This window comes from Carlito syrichta, unplaced genomic scaffold (genome assembly GCF_000164805.1).
Source record: "Carlito syrichta isolate Samal-C Ts95f unplaced genomic scaffold, Tarsius_syrichta-2.0.1 Scaffold307172, whole genome shotgun sequence".
In the NCBI taxonomy this organism is placed as follows: Eukaryota; Metazoa; Chordata; class Mammalia; order Primates; family Tarsiidae; genus Carlito; species Carlito syrichta.
The window spans coordinates 146,735-168,506 of NW_007251268.1; the positions used below are offsets into that span (position 1 = coordinate 146,735).

The 21,772-nt window shown below is 45.2% G+C and overlaps 1 protein-coding gene across 1 annotated transcript in view; it reads right to left on the reverse strand.

The window, feature by feature from the left end:
• Positions 1–1,311: 1,311 nt before the first annotated feature.
• Positions 1,312–21,772, reverse strand: part of YARS (tyrosyl-tRNA synthetase) — a 35,701-nt gene continuing 15,240 nt past the window's right edge. The window contains exons 6-13 of the mRNA XM_008063984.2: positions 16,175–16,267; positions 11,548–11,683; positions 10,983–11,068; positions 7,114–7,249; positions 6,254–6,351; positions 5,199–5,392; positions 4,203–4,344; positions 1,312–2,166 (exon numbers count right to left, since the gene is read on the reverse strand). Coding sequence (XP_008062175.1) covers positions 2,056–2,166; positions 4,203–4,344; positions 5,199–5,392; positions 6,254–6,351; positions 7,114–7,249; positions 10,983–11,068; positions 11,548–11,683; positions 16,175–16,267 — 996 coding nt within the window. The 3' untranslated portion in view covers positions 1,312–2,055. The remainder of the gene's footprint in view (positions 2,167–4,202; positions 4,345–5,198; positions 5,393–6,253; positions 6,352–7,113; positions 7,250–10,982; positions 11,069–11,547; positions 11,684–16,174; positions 16,268–21,772) is intronic.

Here is a 21,772-nt window from a genome sequence, read left to right on the forward strand (position 1 = left end):
AACTCTTCCCTAGTCAGTGAGGGGTACCCAGTGCTCCTGGAGCAGGCTGGGTGGTGGTCCCCTAGGTATCAGCCTCTGCTACTGCTCTCTCCTCCAGGAATGTTAACCTTTCTGTTTTCAGCCTGTGCCACCTAGGTAAGCTGGTTCCCCATTGGCCGCTGAGGCTCCACAGAGGTGGCCCTTATGCCTCCCTCCACAGCAGTGTGGCTGCCACCCAGGGCCATCCCTTCTTTCTTGATCTTCTTTCCTCAACAGTGACTTGAGCTTGAGCCTGGCAAGAAACCTCACTTTTAGCTTCACCACCAAGGAGAGAAGTTGACACTCCCTGCCACCCCCCAGGAGTTGGCAGCATAGGGGATGTGGTGTGAGCACCCAGGTTCCTCTGGCTCTCTCCAGGGCATCTTCAGTTTGTCATGACTCTCTTTTCCCTGTAGCTGTAAACCAATGTTCTTCTTTTGCCCTGTGGGTAATGGAGAGCTGCTGCTGGGTGGAGGCTGCACCTGCCCAGTGAGTCGGGAAAGAGGACAATCAGTGAGCATGGTTCTGCACAGAACTTCTGATCCACCCTGCCCCTCACTCCCTGCCTCCCCCCAAGCCAGGACCAAGTCGAAGCTCCATGAAATAGGTCTTGGCAGCAGCCTGGAAGCTGCTGGAGGTGGGAGAGAGCCCTAATGTCTTTCCTTCCCCTCTCCTGCAATGTTACTGGAGCTCTATCCTGTTAGGATCTGAGTTTGTTTCCCCACTGGGTGGGATGGAGAACAATGGAGAAGGGAGGATCTAGATGAGGTAAATGAGCTTGACCTAGAGCAAATGAAGACCAAAAGCCTCTGATTTTTAATTTCCATAAAAATGTTAGAGAGAGAGAAGTATATATATATATATATTTCTTTAAATTTCTGAGTCTTTGATATGTCTATACAAACAATCCATTCCCTCTGCCCTGAAGCCTAAATGAGACACACGAAAAATCTGTGTTTCATTTAAAGGTGTTCAGTAATTAAATGATTGAAACTTGGCTTTGGCTGCTGCTTCTTAATGGGAGAAGGACAGGGGCAGTGGTCTGGGCCCACATTTACAAGGGAAAACGTTCTGCCTGCTGTAGGCACTGGACCCAAGAGCAGGCCTCTTCTGCTTAGCACTGCCAAAGGGGAAGTCAAGGTGTCTATCATCCATTCTATCCACCCTGCCCCCATTACAAGGTCAGAAGTCCAAGGTACAGGCAACCCCAGGCTGGGAGAGGGACTAGCAGCTGCTCCACACTTGTGCTTTCTCCTGAGATGGTCCGGCTCACAGACAGGTCCCATCCAGACACCCTTGTTCTAACATTTTATTTGAATTTATGACAGTGATGATTGAGATGCCTTATGGAGAAGTCCCCGCCTTTTCTGAAGAAAGAACCACTCTGTGCCATCCCTTCTACCCCTCATCTAACAACATAGCTGGTTTAGGGAGTGTTCCAACCTAGCTGGATCAAGAGAAATTCCAGAAATCCTGGGACAGACCCTGCCCCCTAGTTCCAAGCCTCAGGGTAGGCAGACATTGGGAAAGCTGCCAACCACTTGGCAGACCACTAGGTTCTCTGTTTCCCCTTCCCTTTCCTATTCAAATCCCACAATTTCCGGCTGAGGAGAAGCTGTAATTAGTCCAGTTCAGGTACTAGAATCCCAGCTAGAGGCACAGCTGCTGGGATAACTCCAAGAAAATCTGGAAACCAATATTTTTCCAATTACAAGGATTGTGGCATTAACCTCTATGAGTTATATTGAAACCAGATTTCTCAAGTCAGTTGCCAAGGGAAAAAAGGGAGGGCTAGACTCCCTGCTGCTGCCCAGCCCTCCTTATTCCCCGGCGGGGTTCAGACTCTCATTGCAGCCAGACTGGATGATCCCAGATTCTGGGAGGGCAAGCTGCCCCTTACTGAGTTCTGTATTTAATAAGTATTGACCTGCCGCTTTAGTGTCCTGGGAGATGGATAACAAGGTGATGGATGGAGCAAATTAAGACATCCGCAGATGATTCAGGATGGTGGGAGAAGGGAGGAACATGCCAGATTGGCTAGCTAATGTTCCCTCCTTTCAGCGATTTACAGGAGATGGACCCCAGCTTGGTCATGAAGTTGCTTTGCTTCCACTGTGCAATGTACTCCTCAGAAATTTTAAAGTCAGCCTGGACAAGATAGACATACAAAAGAGATATTAACAACAGTAGTGGCGACAGCAAGAAAACTCTTTTATACCACCCCAGTAGTGTAAGATGGCTCAGCTTTCCTAAGAGATCAGTTTGTCAAAAGCTTTTGGCTGGGCTTGGTGGCTCAGCCTATAATCTCAGCACTTTGGAAGGCTGCGGTGAGTGGACTGCCTGTGCCTGTGGGTTCGAGACCAGCCCCCGGCAACCTGGTGAGATCTTATCTCTACAAAAAACCAGAAATTAGCTGGGCATGGTAGTGTGTGCATGTTGTTCCGGCTACTTGGAAGGCTGAGGTGGAAGGATCACGAGAGTCCAGCAGGCTGACGCTGGGGTGGCCGTGAGTGTGCGACTGCACTCCAGCCTGGGCGACAGAGTAAGACTCCAACTCAAAAAAAAAAAAAAAAAAAAATTACAAGCAAGTGCAAAGACTTATGTACCAAGATATCCATCACATCATTCTGATAGTGAAAAACTGAAAATAACCTCAAGTCTCATAAAGTTTTAGTTAAATTATGATAATTATAGAATACTATACAATGTGATCCCCCCTCAATATTTATGAAGATGGGAATATTTTCAAGCATAAAGTTAAATTTAAAAAGCATTTCGTATGAGCCAAATTGTAAATATATTATCTTTATCTTTCTATGCATAGCTAAAGACCAGAAGGAAATAATCACTAGTGATATTTTTTAGTATCTCGGCAGGACTAGGGATCTTTTTATTTTCTGCATTTCCTCCAAATATTTTAGATATTTTCTTAAATTTTTTTTTTTTGAGTTGGCATCTCACTCTGTCACCCAGGCTGGAGTGCAGTGGCATGCTCACAGCCACCGCAGCCTCGACCTGTTGGGCTCAGGCGATCCTTCTGCCTCAGCGTTCCAAGTAGCTGGAACTACAGGCGTGTGCCACCATGCCTGGCTTATTTTTTGATATGTTGTAGAGACGAGGTCTCACCAAGTTGCCCAGGCTGGTCTCAAACCCCTGGGCTCAGGCAATCCTCTCTCCTCAGCCTTCCAAAGTGCTAGGATTACAGGCTGAGTCACCACGCCTGGCCTCATTTTCTACTATGAAAATTTATTTTATAGCCAGAAAAAATAAGTGATTTACAAGGTCAGTCTAGAAAACCAGAAAAGGAGGGAATGGGTCAAGCCATTTGCCTCCTGTAGGAAGTTGGAGAGAGATAGAAAGCACACTCGGTGCCCTCCAGGGACACTCTGTCAAACTGATGAAACAAAGTATATTAATTAGAAAAAGTCACACATGACAACTGCTAGTTCCATGAGAGCCTGTTTTTGCTGCTTTGCTCATGGACATAGCCCAGACACCTAGAACAGTGCCTGACACATGTATCATGGCCTTGATATTTTAAGAGATGGGGTCTTGCTATATTGCCCAGGCTGATAACTCTTGGGCTCAAGCAATCCTCCCAGCTTGGCCTCTCAGAGTGCTGGGATTATAGGCATAAGCCACCATGCCCAGTCTTAGACTTGACGCTTGTCGAATGAATGAGAGAATGAGTGCAGGGATCACTGGGGCAGGCAAGTGTGAATCAGTGTCCAGAAGACAAGGAAACAATGAGTGCTCTAAGTTCAAGGTGAGCAGGAGGGACCCTGGAAGGGTTTTAATCATGGTTCCATCATTTCCGGTGACCCTGTGTGGCCCTGTCAGGTAAACAGCCAGGTAAAATGGGGATAATCCCCTCCTATCACAGGTTGAAGGTAAAATGGGGATAATCCCCTCCTATCACAGGTTGAAGGTAAAATGAGAAAACGTGAAGTCCCTCACACAGGGCCTCAGACAGTCTGTCCATGGCTCAGTAAATGTGAGGTCCTTCTAAGAACCCACACTCCTCAGACACCTCAAATTTAGAAAAGTCTGGAATGAAGAAGGAAAATAAGGGCTCAGATGCAGAAATTCCCAAGTGGAAAAGGGGAAGCTGTGGATTCAGTAACAGCACTCTGGGGACAGTCTGGGCAGCTCAGCCAAGGAGGGGGAATACGGCAGCTTTTTACCTGCAGCTTCTCAAAGACTTTCTTCTTGGGCTTGAGCTCCTCATCTGGCTGGCCCTTCTCATAGCCTTTCACAAACACTCGCTCACCGGGAGCAGAGCCTGCAGGAGGGTCCAGAGGTTCAACCTGGCGGCTTGTCCCTTCTCTGGGAAGACACACAAGGCAAAGAAAGGGTGAAGCTATGGATGGCTTCCAACGGCTGTGGAGGCTAAAGCAACCTGGGCCTTTACATAGATGCCCTGATGGGATTTTCTTTTCTTTTTCTTTGAGTTGGAGTCTCCCTCTGTCACCCAGACTGGAGTGCAGTGGCTGCACCCAGCCACCGCAGCCTCGACCTGCTGGGCTCCGGCAATCCTTCTGTCTCTGCCTTACAAGTAGCTGGAACTACAGGCGCGCGCTACTATGTCCGGCTCATTTTGATTTATTGTAGAGATGAGGTCTCACCAAGTTGCCCAGGTGGGTCTCGAACCCCTGAGCTCAGGCAATCCACTCACCTCTGCCTCCCAAAGTGCTGGGATTACAGGCGTGAGCCACCGCACCCAGCTCTTGGTGGGATTTAGGACATCCTCAGTACCAGAGCCCTAGCAGGTCCTCATTATTTTACTACACCTCTGGATTTCACCAGGGTTAGATTAACCAGCACTACACCAAAATTCTATGCCAGGAGAGATGCCAAAATCTGGGTTTCCGGGGAAGAAGTATGAAAGAACACAGCAAGGGCTTTATAGCCAATCAGAACTGGGTTTGAATCCTAGCTGTTAGTAGTGAGACTTGGGCATGAACACACTGCTTTGAACCCTCTGTTTAGATTCTAACAAAATTAACTATAGGTAACATGCTTCATTCACAGTACTTATACAGCAACTCCTGCACGCATCATCTGAAGAGGTACTTGTTCTCAGTGCTTCCACCTGGCACGGGGAAGGGTATCATCTGAGCTAATTCCCCACTCTTTTTGGCCTCCCCAGGTCCTGCGCCGCATCACAAGTCCACACTCACATAGAAGCACACAGAAGCATGCCTTGGGACTCGACTCCTCTCATCTTCTGGGGTTTCAGGTTGCACAGCACCACTCCCAGCCTGCCTTGCAGTTCCTCCTTGGGCACAAACTGTACCAGGCCGCTCACCACAGTCCGTGGCTCAGCTTCTCCCACGTCAATCTTCTCCACATACAGGCTGTCTGCATCTGGGTGCTGCCAGCAAGAAATGCCAGGCAGGAAAGTATCACAATGGAGTAGATCAGAAGCCTGGTGAACTCTTGGGCTTCAGAGATGGGCATTCATTTCCTACAGAGCACCCCCAAGGGCTCTCCCAGAGCTAACTCTTTCCAGGTCCCAGACAGCAGATGAGAGAATGGGCCTTGAAGGTATATTCTACTCTCAACTGAGGTTAGATCTGAGTAAAATAAACCTACAAGTTATGTAAGAAGCGGAAGAATTCCTAACAGTAAATGGCCTGGACTGTCTAGGTGGCCGCCATCATGGTGCACATGCTGCACCAGATCGGTTCTAGGTGGGCTGGGAGATGAGAGGGGGATAATTGCCGGCCTCACTGTTTGACACGGGGGCATCAAGAGCTCTCTCAAGGTCATTTTGGTGGTTGGGTGTATATAATGAAAAGCAAATCAATGCCTAGGGGAGACAAAAGCCCAGAACAATGGTCCCAAGCCACTGGGTACATAATCTTCTGTCTTTGGGAAAAAGGAAGTTTTCCTCCCTCTACTACATTCTAAAAGGGACAAAGTGACCGATCTAACATAAGGACTGTAGCTAGTCCAGGCAAGGGTTAGAGACCAAGACTTAACAGATATACAAGGAGTTCCCTCTGACTAATATCTGCTCCCCATTGCAAATTCCTGGCTGTGTTTGGTTGCATAATGTCCAAAGGCAACAACTGCTACGGAAAGCCTGATGCCTGGAATTAGACACCTGGGTTCTGACTTGCAATATGATCTCAGGGATGTTACTTCCTATCGCATGGCCAGGTTTCCTCCAGATGGAAACAGACAAACCTGACCCCATCTGTCTCTCTGGGATGTGGTGAAAAATGAGTACCTTCTCCACACTGATGATTTTCCCCACACGGATATCCAGCCGGGATGGGATGATCTCCTCTGGTTCTGAATTCTTAGCAGGGCCTTTGGCCACTGGCTCTGGAATGAGAAGAATCACATAGATAGGACTCTTGTCCTTCCTCACGGCAGGTCAGCTGCTGATCCCACCAAGTGAATGTTGCGATTAGGCAGGACTTGGCGTGGAATCCCCAGACTCTACCCACTGAGTGATACCTTCTTTATTATAGGGCTGGCAACCTTGCAGAACTTACATATCAGTTTCATCCATTCTCTCCACCAGTTATTTTGCTGGGGGAAGGGAATAGCAGTAGCTATGCCACCTGTAGGTGTTTCCACTCACGCATTCCATATAGAATTTAAGTCTTTTCTGGGAGACTCACACAGATCAATGCCAATATCTCAGCATCATGGATAAGAGGATGGCCAACTAAAAGCCAGTCAGAAGCACACAGAAAGGAACTAGAAGACTTGGAAGATGAGCTTCTCTAAGAAGCTCTGCAGGCCCTACCTGAGCAGCTGTATAATAAACCTTCGTATTCTATGTACCAACTGGGTATAACCATTCCCCTTAATGAACAGGCAGACTTAGTGAACACAGAAGAAGGATCAAAGTACATGACTCACACTGGCATCTCTCAGCAGTGTCAGTACAGCAGGATGTAACCACTTCCTGGTGTCAACCAAACCCAAATCAAGATGACTCAAGTTCCATTTTAGGAGTTAGTAGGATATGACATTCCTGTACTTCAGACCCCCGGGTTCTTGGGTCCTCAATTTAAGACAGACATTTGACAGGCTCGCTCTCTCACTGATGTCAACCCCCTCCCGGGCTGGCCTTACTCTGCTTTGAGGGATCCGGGTAGGCAGCACTGGTCAGTTTCTTTAGTGCAGGAGTATTAAACTTTTCCCGGATGGGATCCAGCAACTTGTTCAGGGCGACTTCAACAGAATTTTTTAGGTCTCCAGGGTGTACAACCTGCAGAAGTGAACAAGACCTGGTGAAATGAGGTCTGAAACAGGGCACAGGACACTTAAGTCTAAGAATGTACAGACAGGATGCAGGGAGTTTTTTTCCCAGCATTGTCTTATTTGATCCTCATGACCATCTTGTTAGGCAGCTAAAGCAGAGAAGAGAAAATAGATTCAGAAAGGTTAACTAACCTGTCTGAAATCCAGGTCTTCTGACTCTAAATTCCACCCAAACTTGAGGGTGTTTAAGGGCTGAATGCATTTATTAATCAAATTCTTCCAGTCCGCCTATTTATGCTTAAAGTAGTGGCATAAACCAAGTGCAATTTACAGGAAGAAAAACATTCACATGAGCAACCTGAGGGGCTGAGGGAATGAGCTGAGAGAAGAAAGAAGGGCTTTGGTTAGGCACTTCCCTAAGCTTTGGCTTCCTTGCTTATTAAATGAGGATAACAATAACTATATCTCACAGAGTCAGAATGAGGATTAAATTGTTTAATGTGGGAGAAAATACAGTAGTGTTGGTACATGGTAATGGTTCAGTAATCCAGTTTTTCTCCTTGTGTCCTGTAACTACTTTTTTAATATCCCAAATGTGGCCTGAAAGAATATTTTAGATATTCTGAGGGGATATTCTTATCCCTTAGGTATAAATATGTGTAATACAGCAATGGCAACATTTTGTTCTCATGCTATTTCTTCAGTTCCTTGGGAATATTTAATTTTTAATAAAAGCTCTAGGCCTAATGCTGCCCAATATGGAAGCCACCAATCTTGTATGGGTACTTAAATGTAAATTAAAATTCAGTTCTTCAGTTGCAATAGCCACATGTGGCTAGTGGTTTCCGTATCAGTCATGGTAGATAGAATGTATCCAACACCACAGAGAGTTATATAGAATAACATGGCTGCAAACATTTTTCCTCAGGTATTTCATCTATTCCTTCTCATTATTCCCACAAAGGACTGTTTATGAGGTCAAGGAATACAATATGGGTTCTGTAGCCTGCCTCAGATGGCAGAGAGAAGGGTTTCTGAGCAACAGCTATAAAATATCCCCAAACAGGCCTTAAGTGTCTTCAGACCTCAGCAGTCACTGAATATTCCCCTCCATTTGCTGCTCAAACCATCTGCATATAACCTTGCCCCAAGGGGTCCTCTAGCCTCTGCCTGAACACCTCCTATCAAGTGAGGCAGCCCTGCCCATTGCCAAATGGTTGGGGTTATTAGAGAGTTTATCCTGATGCTGAGCCTAAACATGCCTCCCTGTGGTCCCTACCCACAGTCCTGCTTTAGCCTTCGGGTCCCACAAGAAGAAATCTAACTCAGGGTTGGTCATGGTGACTCACAGTTACGTTCCCAGGACTTTGGGAGGCCAAGGCAGGAGGATCACTAGAGCCCAGAAGTTCAAGGCTTCAGTGAGCTATCATATCCCAACTGCACTCCAGTGTAGGGCAACAGAGTAAGACCTCTCTTAAGAAAAACAAAACAAAACAAAAAACCTCCCAAACCCAGCCTCTTCCCCATAAGAGTCCTTCTCATATTTGAGGATGACTGAATACATACTTGCTTCCCACTAAACATCACTGGATTTTTCAATGTTCCCTTTTGTGACATATTTTGAGTCTGTTCTGTGTCATGACATCCCTCCTTCCCCAACCAACATGTCCCAGGTTGTCAAATAAACCCTTAAAATTCAAGTCCAGGAGCCGGGCTCGGTGGCTCAGCCTGTAATCCCGCGCCTTTGGGAGGCTGAGGTGAGTGGATTGCCTGAGCCCGCGGGTTCGAGACCTGCCTGGGTAGCGAGACCTCATCTCTACAATAAATCAAAAAATCAGCTGGGCGTGGTAGCGCGCGCCTGTAATTCCGGCTACTCAGAAGGCTGAGGCAGAAGGATCACTGGAGCCCAGCAGGTCGAGGCTGCGGTGGCCGGGAGCGGCCACTGCATTCCAGTCTGGGCGACCGAGTGAGACTCCAACTCAAAAAAAAACAAAAAACAAAAAAAAAAAAAATTCAAGTACAGGGCTGAATACGCAACCCTAGTGCGCTCAGAATAACAGAGAGCACTGGCTGGGCGCGGTGGCTCATGTCTGCCTAGGAGTTTGAGACCAGCCTGGGTAATATAGCAAAATCTCAACTCTTTAAAACATACAAAAATGAGCCAGGCGTGGTGGCATCACCTGTAGTCCCATGGAGACTGAGGTGGAAGGAGTGCCTGAACCCAAGAATTCAAAGCTGGAATGAGCTGTGATTGTGCCACTGCCCTCTAGCCTTGGCAACAGAGTGAGATCCTGAGTCAAAAAAAAAAAGAAAAGAAAAGAAGAAAGAAAACAACACAGTGCCTGTCACCTTCTGATTCTGGACTCTACATTTCTGATGACTTAGTCTAAGATTTCATTAACATTTCTAATACATAGCTCCATCAATTTCCTGCTTCAGTCTGAATTCAGAGATTCAGAGTCAATTAACTCCCCATACCATTCCCTATACACACTATTATTATGCCTTCTCTTTGTGACCTGGCCCTGCATACCTTTCCCACAATGCCCCACCTTACCTGCTAGACTCTAGTCAGACCCAAACACTTGTGATTCCTCATATATCATGCTGTTTCATCTTTTCATGTCTTCATACTATTTATTTATTTTTTTGTTTTTGAGGTGGAGTCTCAATCTGTCACCCAGGCTGGAGTGCAGTGGCACACTCATGGCCATCACAGCCTTGACTTGCTGGGCTCAGGTGATCTTTCCGCCTCAGCTTTCCAAGTAGCTGAAACTACAGGCTCGCACTACCACACCCAGCTAATTTTTTGATTTACTGTAGAGACAAGGTTTCACCAAGTTGCCCAGGCTGGTCTCGAACCCCAGGACTCAGGCAATTCTCTCGCCTCCACCTCCCAAAATGCTGGAATTACGGGTGTGAGCCACTGCTCCCAGCTGTCTTCAATTGCCTCACAGATTTCCTCATGAACTTCTATTCCTCAAGCAAGATACTGCTTGGCTATTGTCTCCCACAGGCTTTTCTGGACAGTCAATCACTTCCTATTTATTTATCTTTTCATTGTGTAGTGACACGGTCACTGACATGTTCACATGTCTGCCTTTCCTACACAGCTTCATGAGGATTTCATCCCCTTTGTAATGCCAGTCCCTAGCACAGTTCCCACTACATAGGCACATCTATTCTGTTCTTTTATAGTTGTCTCTCTTTTTTGAATCCCATTTTTGTACCTTTCCCTGAAATACTTTATCTTCTTGGGTTAGTTCTTTATTCCAGTCTGTCAAGCCTTTTGGAGAGTGATTAGGATATCAATACATTGGCTTTGCACCTTTTGCCCACCTAATTGTTGAAGCACTTGAGTCCTCATTTTGAGCCATAAACAAAATATACAAGGCCGGCTGCAGCTCGGCTGGTAATCCCAGCACTTTGGGAGGCTGAGGCGAGTAGACTGCCTGAGCCTGTGGGTTCAAGACCCACCCGAGGAACTTGGTGAGACCTCGTCTCCGGAAGGACAGCCAGAGCCCAGCAGGTCGAGGCTGCGGTGGCTGGGAGCGTGCTACTTTGCAATCTGGGTGACAGAGGGAGACTCTAACTCAAAAAACCCCAATAAACAAAAAACAAAATATACAGCCCTGGAGAGCACTAAGACAGAACCCTGTGGCACATAACAAAAACCTGGCTAGGCCAAGATGCAGAGGTTTGTCAGAGTTCAGTGGGGATTAGCTTTCCTCTAGTATTACCTCATCAGCAAAGTCCTTTTCCAAGTCCATGTAAGCTGTGTAGGTTTTGTTTCCACCCCATTTCTCATCTCGAAGGATCACAAACTCTATAAGAAAAAGATTCATGCCAACAAACTTATTGATAACAGCAGTCAGTAGTCCTACCCCAAATGAATAACTATTTATAGTTTTTGTCTATATTTTGAACTTGATTATATGGCATTTTACTGTTTTTAAATTAGATGGGTGGCAATATTGTCTACCCAGCTAACATTCCAGCTCCTTGAGGGAAGGACTGTGGCTTATGTATTTTGTTGTATTCCTTTAGGTCAACATGTCTGCCTTAGCCCCCATTTCTAACACCCTTGCCTACCCCAATATCCCCTTCCCAGAACTTAGCCTAGTAATGAACATATGGACAACTTAATATAACCTAACCTAATCCATACATGAATATATGAGAAATCAGAGCAGAGAATCAGGGCAGTTAGTCCCCGGAGGAAGAGTCTGTGACAAATCACAAGTATGATCACAGTATGAGTTTTGCTATTCTAGCCTGGCCTCTGAGAAGAAAACAGTGTCTTACCGGACTTGAGGGGAAAGAGGACATGTTTGATGAAGGACAGAACCCCATTATTCTCCACATTTCCTGGCTCACAGAAGGCCTTCTTCAATTTTTTCTTTACATCCTCCTTCCGATCAAGGAGATCAATCTTGGACTCCTAGAAGTCATGGAAGGGAAAAGGCCCTCTTGTGGTTGAAAATGAGAATATGCTCAACTAATTTGTATATTTAAAAAAATTCTTAGCCGGGCGCGGTAGCTCATGCCTGTAATCCAGCACTTTGGGAGGCGGAGGTGAGAAGATTGCCTGAGCCCAATGGTTCAACTTGACAAGAACTCATCTCTACAATAAATCAAAAAAATTAGCCAGGTGTGGTGGCATGTGCCTTTAGTTCCAGCTACTTGGAAGGTTGAGGTGGAAGGATTGCCTGAGCCCAGCAGGTCAAGGGTGCGGTGGCTGTGAGCATGCCACTGTACGCCAGTCTGGGCGACAGAGTGAGACTCTGACTCAAAAAAAAGATAAATAACTTCCCCCCCAAAAACCAAATAAATTATTTTACAAAAATTTTAACATTTAAAATAGCCATAACTAAAGCAGAATTAATCAGTTGAAGAATCACTAACAATTCTGCCACCCAACAAATAAAACTATTTTAGTTTTTTGTACTCTACCCAGGCTTTGTCTACAGCATGCAGAATTGTTATAAATTTGTAGTTAGAGGCTGGGCATAGTGGCTGACACCTGTAATCCCAGCACTCTGGGAGTCCAAGGTGAGAGGACTGCCTGAACCCAGGGGTTAGAGACCAGCCTGGGCAACTTGGGGAGACTGTGTCTCTACAATAAATAAAAAAAAATTAGCTGGGCATGGGAGAGCGTGCCTATGGTTTCAGGTACTTGAAAGGCTCAGGTGGAAGGATCGACTGAGCCAGGCAGTTCATGGCTGCAGTGGCCGTGAGTGTGCCACTGCACTTCACCCTGGGCAACAGAGTGAAACTCCGACTAAAAAAAAACAACAAAAAACAAAATTTGCAGTTAGAGAATAAATGTCTGGGGTTGGGTACTGTGGCTCATGCCTGTAATTCCAGCACTTTGGGAGGCCAAGGCAGGAGAAGTGCTTGAGCCCAGGAGTTCAAAACCAGCCTCGGCAACACAGCAAGACTTCCATATCTACCAGTAAACAAAAACAAAACAAACATGAAAAAAGAAAAAAAGAAAAAAAAGCCAGGCATGGTGAATTAAGCCTGTAATTCCAGCGCTTTGGGAGGCTGAGATGAGAGGATTGCCTGAGCCCAGGGGTTCGAGACCAGTCTGGGCAACTGGGTGAGACCTCGTCTCTCAACAATAAATAAAAAAATAAGCCAGGCATGGTAGCACATGTCTATAGCTCCAGTTACTTGGAAGGCTGAGGTGGAAGGATTACTGGGGCCCAGTAGAGTGACGCTGTGGTGGCTGTGAGTGTGCCACTGTACTCTAGCCTGGGCAACCGAGACTCTGAGTCAAAAAAAAAAGAGAGAATAAATATTTGTCTTGTATTTCTGAATAGCTACCTAGTCTTCAGTTATAATTTTTATGCTGCATTATATTCCCAATTATTAGGGGCAACATAGTTTAATAATTTCTGAACTGTTAGATTATATCCCAATTTTTACAAATTATATATAATGCTACATTGAACATCTTTGCAGAGATTTTTTGCCATCTCTTGAATTTTTTTGTTTTCTTTGTTTTTGAATTAGAGTCTCACTCTGTCACCCATACTGAAGTACTGTGGCACGCTCATGGCCACTACAGCCTCGACCTGCTGGGCTCAAGTGATCCTTCTGCCTCAACCTTCCAAGTAGCTGGAACTACAGGCAGGTACCACCATGCTTGGCTAATTTCTTGATTTATTGTAGAGATGAGGTCTTGCTAAGTTGCCCAGGCTGATCTCCAGGCTGATCTCGAAACCCTGCGATCAGGCAATCCTCTTGCCTCAGCCTTCCAATGTGCTGGGATTATATGCTTGAGCCATCACTCCTGGTCTTGCCATCTCTAGAACTTATGTATTTCCTTAAACTACCTAAAACTGTTAGATTCAAAATTGTTTTCTGAAAGGTATAGTAATTGAGATTGCCTTCAGCAATGTGTGAGGATACTTGTTTTACAGCAATCACCAACATCTGATATTATATATTATTTAGAACATTTTTTCTTTTTGGATAATAGGCTTTGTTTCTTATTTTGGAGTGAGTTCATGGTCATTTGAGTTTAGTGGTTACCAAATTCTAGCCCACATATGACCATACATGAGTCACTTGGGATTCATTTAAAAAATATACATCATTGGGCTTTATCGAAACCTAGTGAATCAAAATCACTTGGGGTTAGGCCAGGCATTTATATATATATATATATATATTTTTTTTTTGAGTTAGAGTCTCACTCTGTCGCCCAGGCTGGAGTGCAGTGGCCGCTCCCGGCCACCGCAGCCTTGACCTGCTGGGCTCCGGTGATCCTTCCGCCTCAGCCTTCCGAGTAACCAGAATTACAGGTGCGTGCTACCACGTCCGGCTGATTTTTTTTTTTTTGATTTATTGTAGAGATGAGGTCTCGCTGCCCAGGCGGGTCTCGAAGCCGCGGGCTCAGGCAATCCACTCACCTCAGCCTCCTAAAGGCATGGGATTATAGGCTGAGCCACCGAGCCCGGCTGGCATTTATATTTTTAAAAAGTTCTCCAGGGTCGGGTGCAGTGGCTCACGCCTATAATCCCAGCACTTTGGGAGACCGAGGTGAGAAGACTAGCTGAACCCGCAGATTCGAGACCATCCTGGGCAACTTGGCGAGACCTCATCTCTACAATAAAAAATTAGCCAGGCATGGTGGCGCATGCCTGTAGTTTCAGCTACTTGGAAGGCTGAAGTGGAAGGATCGCCTGAGCCCAGCAGGTCAAGGCTGCCGTGGTCAGAAGCATACCACTGCCCTCCAGCCTGGTGACAGAGTGAGACTCCAACTCAAAAAAAAAGTTCTCCAAGCCGGGCTCGGTGGCTCAGCCTATAATCCCGCGCCTTTGGGAGGCTGAGGTGAGTGGATTGCCTGAGCCCGCGGGTTCGAGACCCGCCTGGGCAGCGAGACCTCATCTCTACAATAAATCAAAAAATCAGCCGGGCGTGGTAGCGCGCGCCTGTAATTCCAGCTACTCAGAAGGCTGAGGCGGAGGGATCCCCGGAGCACAGCAAGTCGAGGCTGCGGTGGCCGGGAGCGGCCACTGCACTCCAGTCTGGGCGACAGAGTGAGACTCCAACTCAAAAAAAAAAAAAAATCTCCAAGTGGCCAGGTGCAATGGCTCACACCTATAATCCCAGTAATTTGAGAGGCGGAGACAAAGAGGATTGCTTTCCAGGAAGTCAAGACCAGCCTGGGCAACATGGTGAGATCCCCATCTCTATAATAAAAAAAAAAAAAAAAATTTAGCTGGGTGTGGTCACACATCTGTAATCTCAGCTACTCAGAAGACTGAGGCAGAAGATATGCCTGAACCCAGCAGGTCGAGTCTATGGTAGCTGTGATTGTGCCACTGTATTCTAGCCTGGGCAACAGAGCAAGACTCTATCCGTAAATATATATATGTATAACATGCATATTAAAAATATATAAAATAAAATTTTAAAATGTATTCATCGATTTCTGATTGAAGTTTGAGAAATCAAGAAGTCAAAGTTAAAGAACTAGATGAGTGTCCATGTGTGAGTCTTGAGTCACCTAACAGGATTTGAAAGAAAATACAGGTTTCTGAGTTCCTCCCAGAACTACTTTATCAGATTCTCTATGGACAGCGTCTAATCAACACTTTAAAAAAAAAAATTTCCAGCCAGGCTCGGTGGCTCAGCCTGTAATCCTGCGCCTTGTGAGGCAGAGGTGAGTGAATTGCCTGAGCCTGCGGGTTCGAGACCTGCCTGGGCAACTTGGTGAGATCTCATCTCTACAATAAATCAAAAAAATTAGCCAGGTATGATAGCGCACGCCTATAGTTCCAGCTACTTGGAAGGCTAAAGTGGAAGAAGGATTGCCAGAGCCCAGCAGGTTGAGGCTGCAGTGGCTGGGAGCGGCCACTGCACTCTAGTCTGGGTGACAGAGTGAACCTCCAACTCAAAAAAAAAAAAAAAAAATTCCTCCAGTGATTATGAAGATCAGCCATGTTTGGGAACCCAGAACTTAACTTTTCATATCTTTGGATTCCACTTATTCCTCTGTTCTTCTATTTAATGAACAGAGCAAAAGTGTATTTTCCTTAAGTAGGACTCTTAAATGTTAAAAAATATCATATTTATAGTATTAGTTATATTAAATACCATCCTAAGAATAAAACTGTGAATTGATGGAGTACAACTGTGGCCCTCTCATTAATAAGGCTGAATTTCATTCTATGAATGAAGAAATCACTTTTGTTTGTCTTTTTATTGGTAAAAGTAAAAACTGTTAAAATTATAATTGGATCTCATCAGAAGCGCTTCTGGGTCCTTCAATATTCAAGAGCCACTGAATTAAATGAATGATGTAAGGCCCCTAATAACTCAAATATTTGAGAATTCTAGTTAGCCAAATTTTTCTTTTGAGTACTTGGTTTCTTCATTTTGCTGAAGATTTCTGTACTCGTCACAGCTGGCAACTTACCTCTTCTGAAGAGCTCATTTTACTTCCAGTTAATCCTGGAACCATAGGATTCATCAGATGGACCCGCTTTGAGTAGCCAAGTGCAGGGAGGTACTGAGAAATTAGAAAGAAACACTCAAAAGCCGATATTGTTATAAATTCCTCCTTAGTGCTTTGAGCTCATCTAATCTGGCCAGCAACTTAATAGTTAGACATATTGTTTCCAACCATTTTTCTATTCAATAGCTATAGTTTTCAATAGTGATCATAATATAAGCAAAGTTTTTTCCCTACTGCTTTTCTATTAGTTTCACATTGTGAGGTTGCTGGACTTATTCTAACCATAAATAACTATACAAGCTGGAAATACATAAAACCATTTGCAGAGATTGGCCAGGAACCAGTGTAGAGCCACAAATCATGAGGGAAGGGAAGCACGGCGACTCCACATTCACCTTGGCCTTCTCCCTGGGGGCATTTTAAAAAATAAGGTGTAGAGAAAGAGACCAAGGAGACAGTAGTAGTCTGACCAAGCAGAAGAGACAGACATTAGAGTTCAGGGCTGTAGGCCAGGACTTGGGATGGATTCTAAAGAGGAGGCATCTTCCCTTTGTATCTTTGTCAAAATTCCCCACTGACTCATAGTTGTGTGAAAATATGGTGAGACTCTAAGATACTGACTGGGCAGAGACCAGACTCTGGGAAGCTGGAGACCTGAGCAGAGATTTCAGAGCTGTACAGTTCTGGGAAGACAGAGGTTGAAGTTTAAGTCCAATCAAAGTAGAGAGGGTTTTGTGAACACCCTGAGATTTCAGACATTTCAGTTTGAGATCCCAGAAAGGCCATGCTCTAGGAATAAGGAGAACAAGTACTGGAGAAAGAATAAAACTGAAGTAGATGTGTTCTAACAAAGCCTAAAACCAATCCCTCACAGGACCAAGGTGATGAGTCAGCAATTTAGCAATCTGCAGAAAACACAGTGAAAGGAAGAAGGCTGGGTGTGGTGGCTCATACCTGTAATCCCAGCACTTTGGGAGGCAGACGTGAGAGGACTGCCTGAGCCCATGGGTTTGAGATCAGTCTGGGCAACTTGGTGAGACCTCATCTCTACAAAAAATCAAAAAATTAGCCAGGTGAGGTGGCATGTGTCTGTGGTTCTAGCTACTTGGAGGGTGAAGGCGGAAGGATCACCTGAGCCCAGCAAGTTGAGGCTGCGGTGGCCGTGAGCATGCCACTGCACCACTCCAGTCTGGGCAACAGAGTGAACCTCTGACTCAAAAAAAAGAAAGAAATCCCAAAACCTCAGAATAAACTTAGTTTAAGTGCAGCCATCTTACTTAGCTTTACCACTGACAAGTTTGCTGAGCAGCTTGCACATTCTTATTATAATCATTGGCAGAAAAATTACCTTTCCCAGAACCAGTTTTCCCAGCATTAGGCCTTAGAACTTGGTGATTATTCAAACCCTCTTAAGCATGTCCAGTCCTACTAACAGTCTTTCTTCCAGGCATTGGTATTGATACACTGTTATCAGTCATCTGTGATGACCTGCAGCCCACAAGATGCTGGTACTTGGTGATGTCAAGATCCAAGACTTATGTGGCTGCTGTCAACATCAAAGAAGGCAGCTCTGGCTATTCCTTTTGGCCCAGACCCCTTCAAGCTCAAACCCTACCTTGTTCCAAGGACCCTTAAATATACATAGAACTCAGCCCTTCAAGGCCACATTCACCTATTGACTGCCGCCCCCTTCCTGTCTGTGGAAAGTGGATAATAAACTTTACTTTTTTTTTTTTTGAGTTGGGGTCTCACTCTGTTGCCCAGACTGGAGTGCAGTGGCCGCTCCCGGCCACCGCAGCCTCGACCTGCTGGGCTCCAGTGATCCTTTTGCCTCAGCCTTCCGAGTAGCCGGAATTACAGACACATGCTACCACGCCTGGCTAATTTTTTGATTTATTGTAGAGATGAGGTCTCACCTGCCCAGGCGGGTCTCGAACCCGCGGGCTCAGGCAATCCACTCACCTCAGCCTCCCAAAGGTGCGGGATTACAGGCTGATCCACCGAGCCCAGCTGTTTTTTTTTTTTTTTTTTGAGTAAGAGTCTCACTGTGTCATCCAGGTTGGAGTGCAGTGGCCTGCTTATGGCCACTGCAGCCTTGACTCACTGGGCTCAGGCAATCTTCCACCTCGGCCTTCTAAGAAGCTAGAACTACAGGCATGCACCACCATGCTTGGCTAATGTTTTGATTTATTGTAGAGATCAGGTCTTGTCAAATTGCCCAGGCTGGTCTCTAACCCCTGACCTCAAGTAATCCTCTTGCCTCTGCCACCCAGAGTGCTGGGATTACAGGCGTGAGCCATCATGCCCAGCATAAACTTTACTTCTTTCTCTGTTGCAATCTTGCATTATTCCCATGGTACCAGCCGACCTTGCCTCAGTTTACCCTTTCACATAGCATTTCATAAACATAATCCAGAACCTGTGTAACATATCTACAATCTCTTTGTTACAATAAAAAAGTACTAGCAGCCAGGCTTGGTGGCTCAGCCTATAATCCCATGCTTTAGGAGGTTGAGGTGAGTGGATTGCCTGAGCCCCCGGGTTTGAGACCCACCTGGGCAACTTGGCGAGACCTCATCTCTACAATAAATCAAAAAATTAGTCAGGCGTGGTAGTGGACACCTGTAGTTCCAGTTATTTGGAAGGGTGAGGTGGAAGGATTGCCGGAGCCCAGCAGGTCGAGGCTGCGGTGGCCAGGAGCGGCCACTGCACTCCAGTTTGGGCAGCAGAGTGAGACCCCAATTAAAAAAAAAAAAAAAAGTACTAGCAATGGGAAGCATTGCAAAAAAGTGACTGATAATCAAGAAAAAACAGTCAGCCGGGCTCGGTGGCTAAGCCTGTAATCCCGCGCCTTTGGGAGGCTGAGGTGAGTGGATTGCCTGAGCCCGCGGGTTCAAGACCCGCCTGGGCAGTGAGACCTCATCTCTACAATAAATCAAAAAATCAGCTGGGCGTGGTGGCGCATGCCTGTAATTCCAGCTACTCAGAAGGCTGAGGCGGAAGGATCGCCGGAGCCCAGCAGGTCGAGGCTGCGGTGGCCGGGAGTGGCCACTGCACTCCAGTCTGGGTGACCGAGTGAGACTCCAACTCAAAAAAAAGAAAAAGAAAAAACAGTCAACAGAAGCAGACCTAGACACAATCCAGATATTAGAGTAAGTAGACCAGGATGTCTAAGTAAACTGTGATTGGCATGTTAAAGATAATAAGAGGAAAATATAGGCAAAATAGGTAAAAGGGAATTATAAAACAGAAGTGGAATCTAGAAAAAAGAACAGAAGTTCTAAAATGGCACAATACAATACTGGATTTAACAGAAGACAGGTTTAATGAAATTGAAGAAAGGTCATTAGAAAACATCCATAGTAGCCAGACTCGGTGGCTAAGCCTGTAATCCCAGCGCTTTGGGAGGCTGAGGTGAGTGAATTGCCTGAGCCCACGGGTTCAAGACCCACCCGGGCAACTTGGCAAGACCTTGTCTCCACAATAAATAAAAAATTGGCTGGGCGTGGTAGCGCATGCCTGTAGTTTCAGCTACTTGGAAGGCTGAGGCGGAAGGATCACTGGAGTCTAGCAGGTCGAGGCTGTGGTGGCCAGCAGCATGACACTGCACTCCAGTCTGGGCGATGGAGTGAAACTCCAACTCAAAACAAACAAACAAACAAACAAACAAACAAATAACAAAAAAGAAAACATCCATAGTAAAGCACACAGATAACAGACAAAGGAAAATAACAGAACAGAATATGAGACACGCGGGACATCATCAATAGGCTTAACTGATGTGTAACTAGAGTCCCAAGAGAGGAGAAAGAGAGTGTGACAGAAGCAATATTTGAGGAAATAATGGCTGAAAAATTTTCAAATTCGATGAAAACATAAACCCACAGATTGAAGAAAAATTCAAGCAGGATTAATACAAACAAACAAAAACTACAACTAAAAACATCATAGTCAAATTTCTGCAAATCAGAGACAAAGAGAAAATCTTAAATACAGTCAGAAAAAAGACATTTTATCTTCAAAGGAGAAACAATAATACTGATAGGATATTCAGTGGAAACTATGGAAACCATAGGCAATGAAATGATTCTTTAATAGCACTAAAAGAAAAATAATTGCAAACCTAGAATTTGGTTATACCCAGTAATAGAAAAAGAAAGATGTTTACAAACAAATGAAAACTGAAAGAATTCATTACTGAAAGACCTGCACTACAGGCATAAAATACTAAGGGGGCTCTTCAGGTTGAAGGAAAGTGAACAGAACTGCAGGAGAGAATGAAGAGTAAATAGATGTAAATATACATGAAAACTGACTATTTCAAAACAATTATACTAAAGACTTTGGGATTTACAACATAAGTAAAAAGTGAAATATATGACCATGATAGCATAAAGACTGGGGGAAGTTAAACGGGATAAACTGTTATAGGTTCTTGCATTGTTGTAAAGTGGTAAAAATATCTAACTTAAGCTGTAATAAATTATAAGAATACATGTTGTAATCTCTAGGGCAAAGGTAGGCAAAACTTTTGTAAGGAGGCAGATAATAAAGATTTTAGGCTTTGAGTGCCATGTATGTTGTCTACTGCATATTATTCTTTACCTTTTTTACAGTCCTTAAAAAATGTAAAAACCAGTCGGGCTCGGTGGCTCAGCCTGTAATCTCGCGCTTTGGGAGACCGAGGTGAGTGGATTGCCTGAGCCCGCGGGTTTGAGACCTGCCTGGGCAACTTGGCGAGACCTCAACTCTACAATAAATAAAAAATCAGCCGGGCGTGGTATCGCGCGCCTGTAGTTCCAGCTACTTGGAAGGCTGTGGCAGAAGGATTGCCGGAGCCCAGCAGGTCGAGGCTGCGGTGGCCGGAGCAGCCACTGCACTCCAATCTGGGTAACAGAGTGAGACTCCAACTCAAAAAAAAAAAACAAGCCGGGCTCAGTGGCTCAGCCTGTAATCCCACGCCTTTGGGAGGCTGAGGTGAGTGGATTGCCTGAGCCCGCGGGTTCGAGACCCGCCTGGGCAGGTGAGACCTCATCTCTACAATAAATAAATAAAAAAAAATTAGCCAGGCGTGGTAGCACGCACCTATAGTTCCAGCTACTTGGAAGGCTGAGGCGGAAGGATCGCCGGAGCCCAGCAGGTCGAGGCTGTGGTGGCCAGGAGTGGCCACTGCACTCCAGTCTGGGCGACAGTGAGACTACAACTCAAAAAACAAAACAAAACAAACAAATGTAAAAACCATTCTTAGCTTGTGAGTCATATAAAAGTAAGGTATGGACCGAATACCTGCTGGAATAATAAAAGGTTTAACTAAAAGGTTAATAGAACAGATAAAATGTAATAATAAGAAATACTTGATTATATAAAAAAATTCATATTGGAAGCATTTCCCCATTCACTAAATAAATTTAAAAACTATTATTTTAATATTGTATAATATTGCATTGTAAGGATTTATCACAAAGTATTTAACCAATTCCTTGCCACTAGATATCTCTATTTCCAGATATATATGTGTGTGTGTATATATATATATATATATATATATTTTTTTTTTTT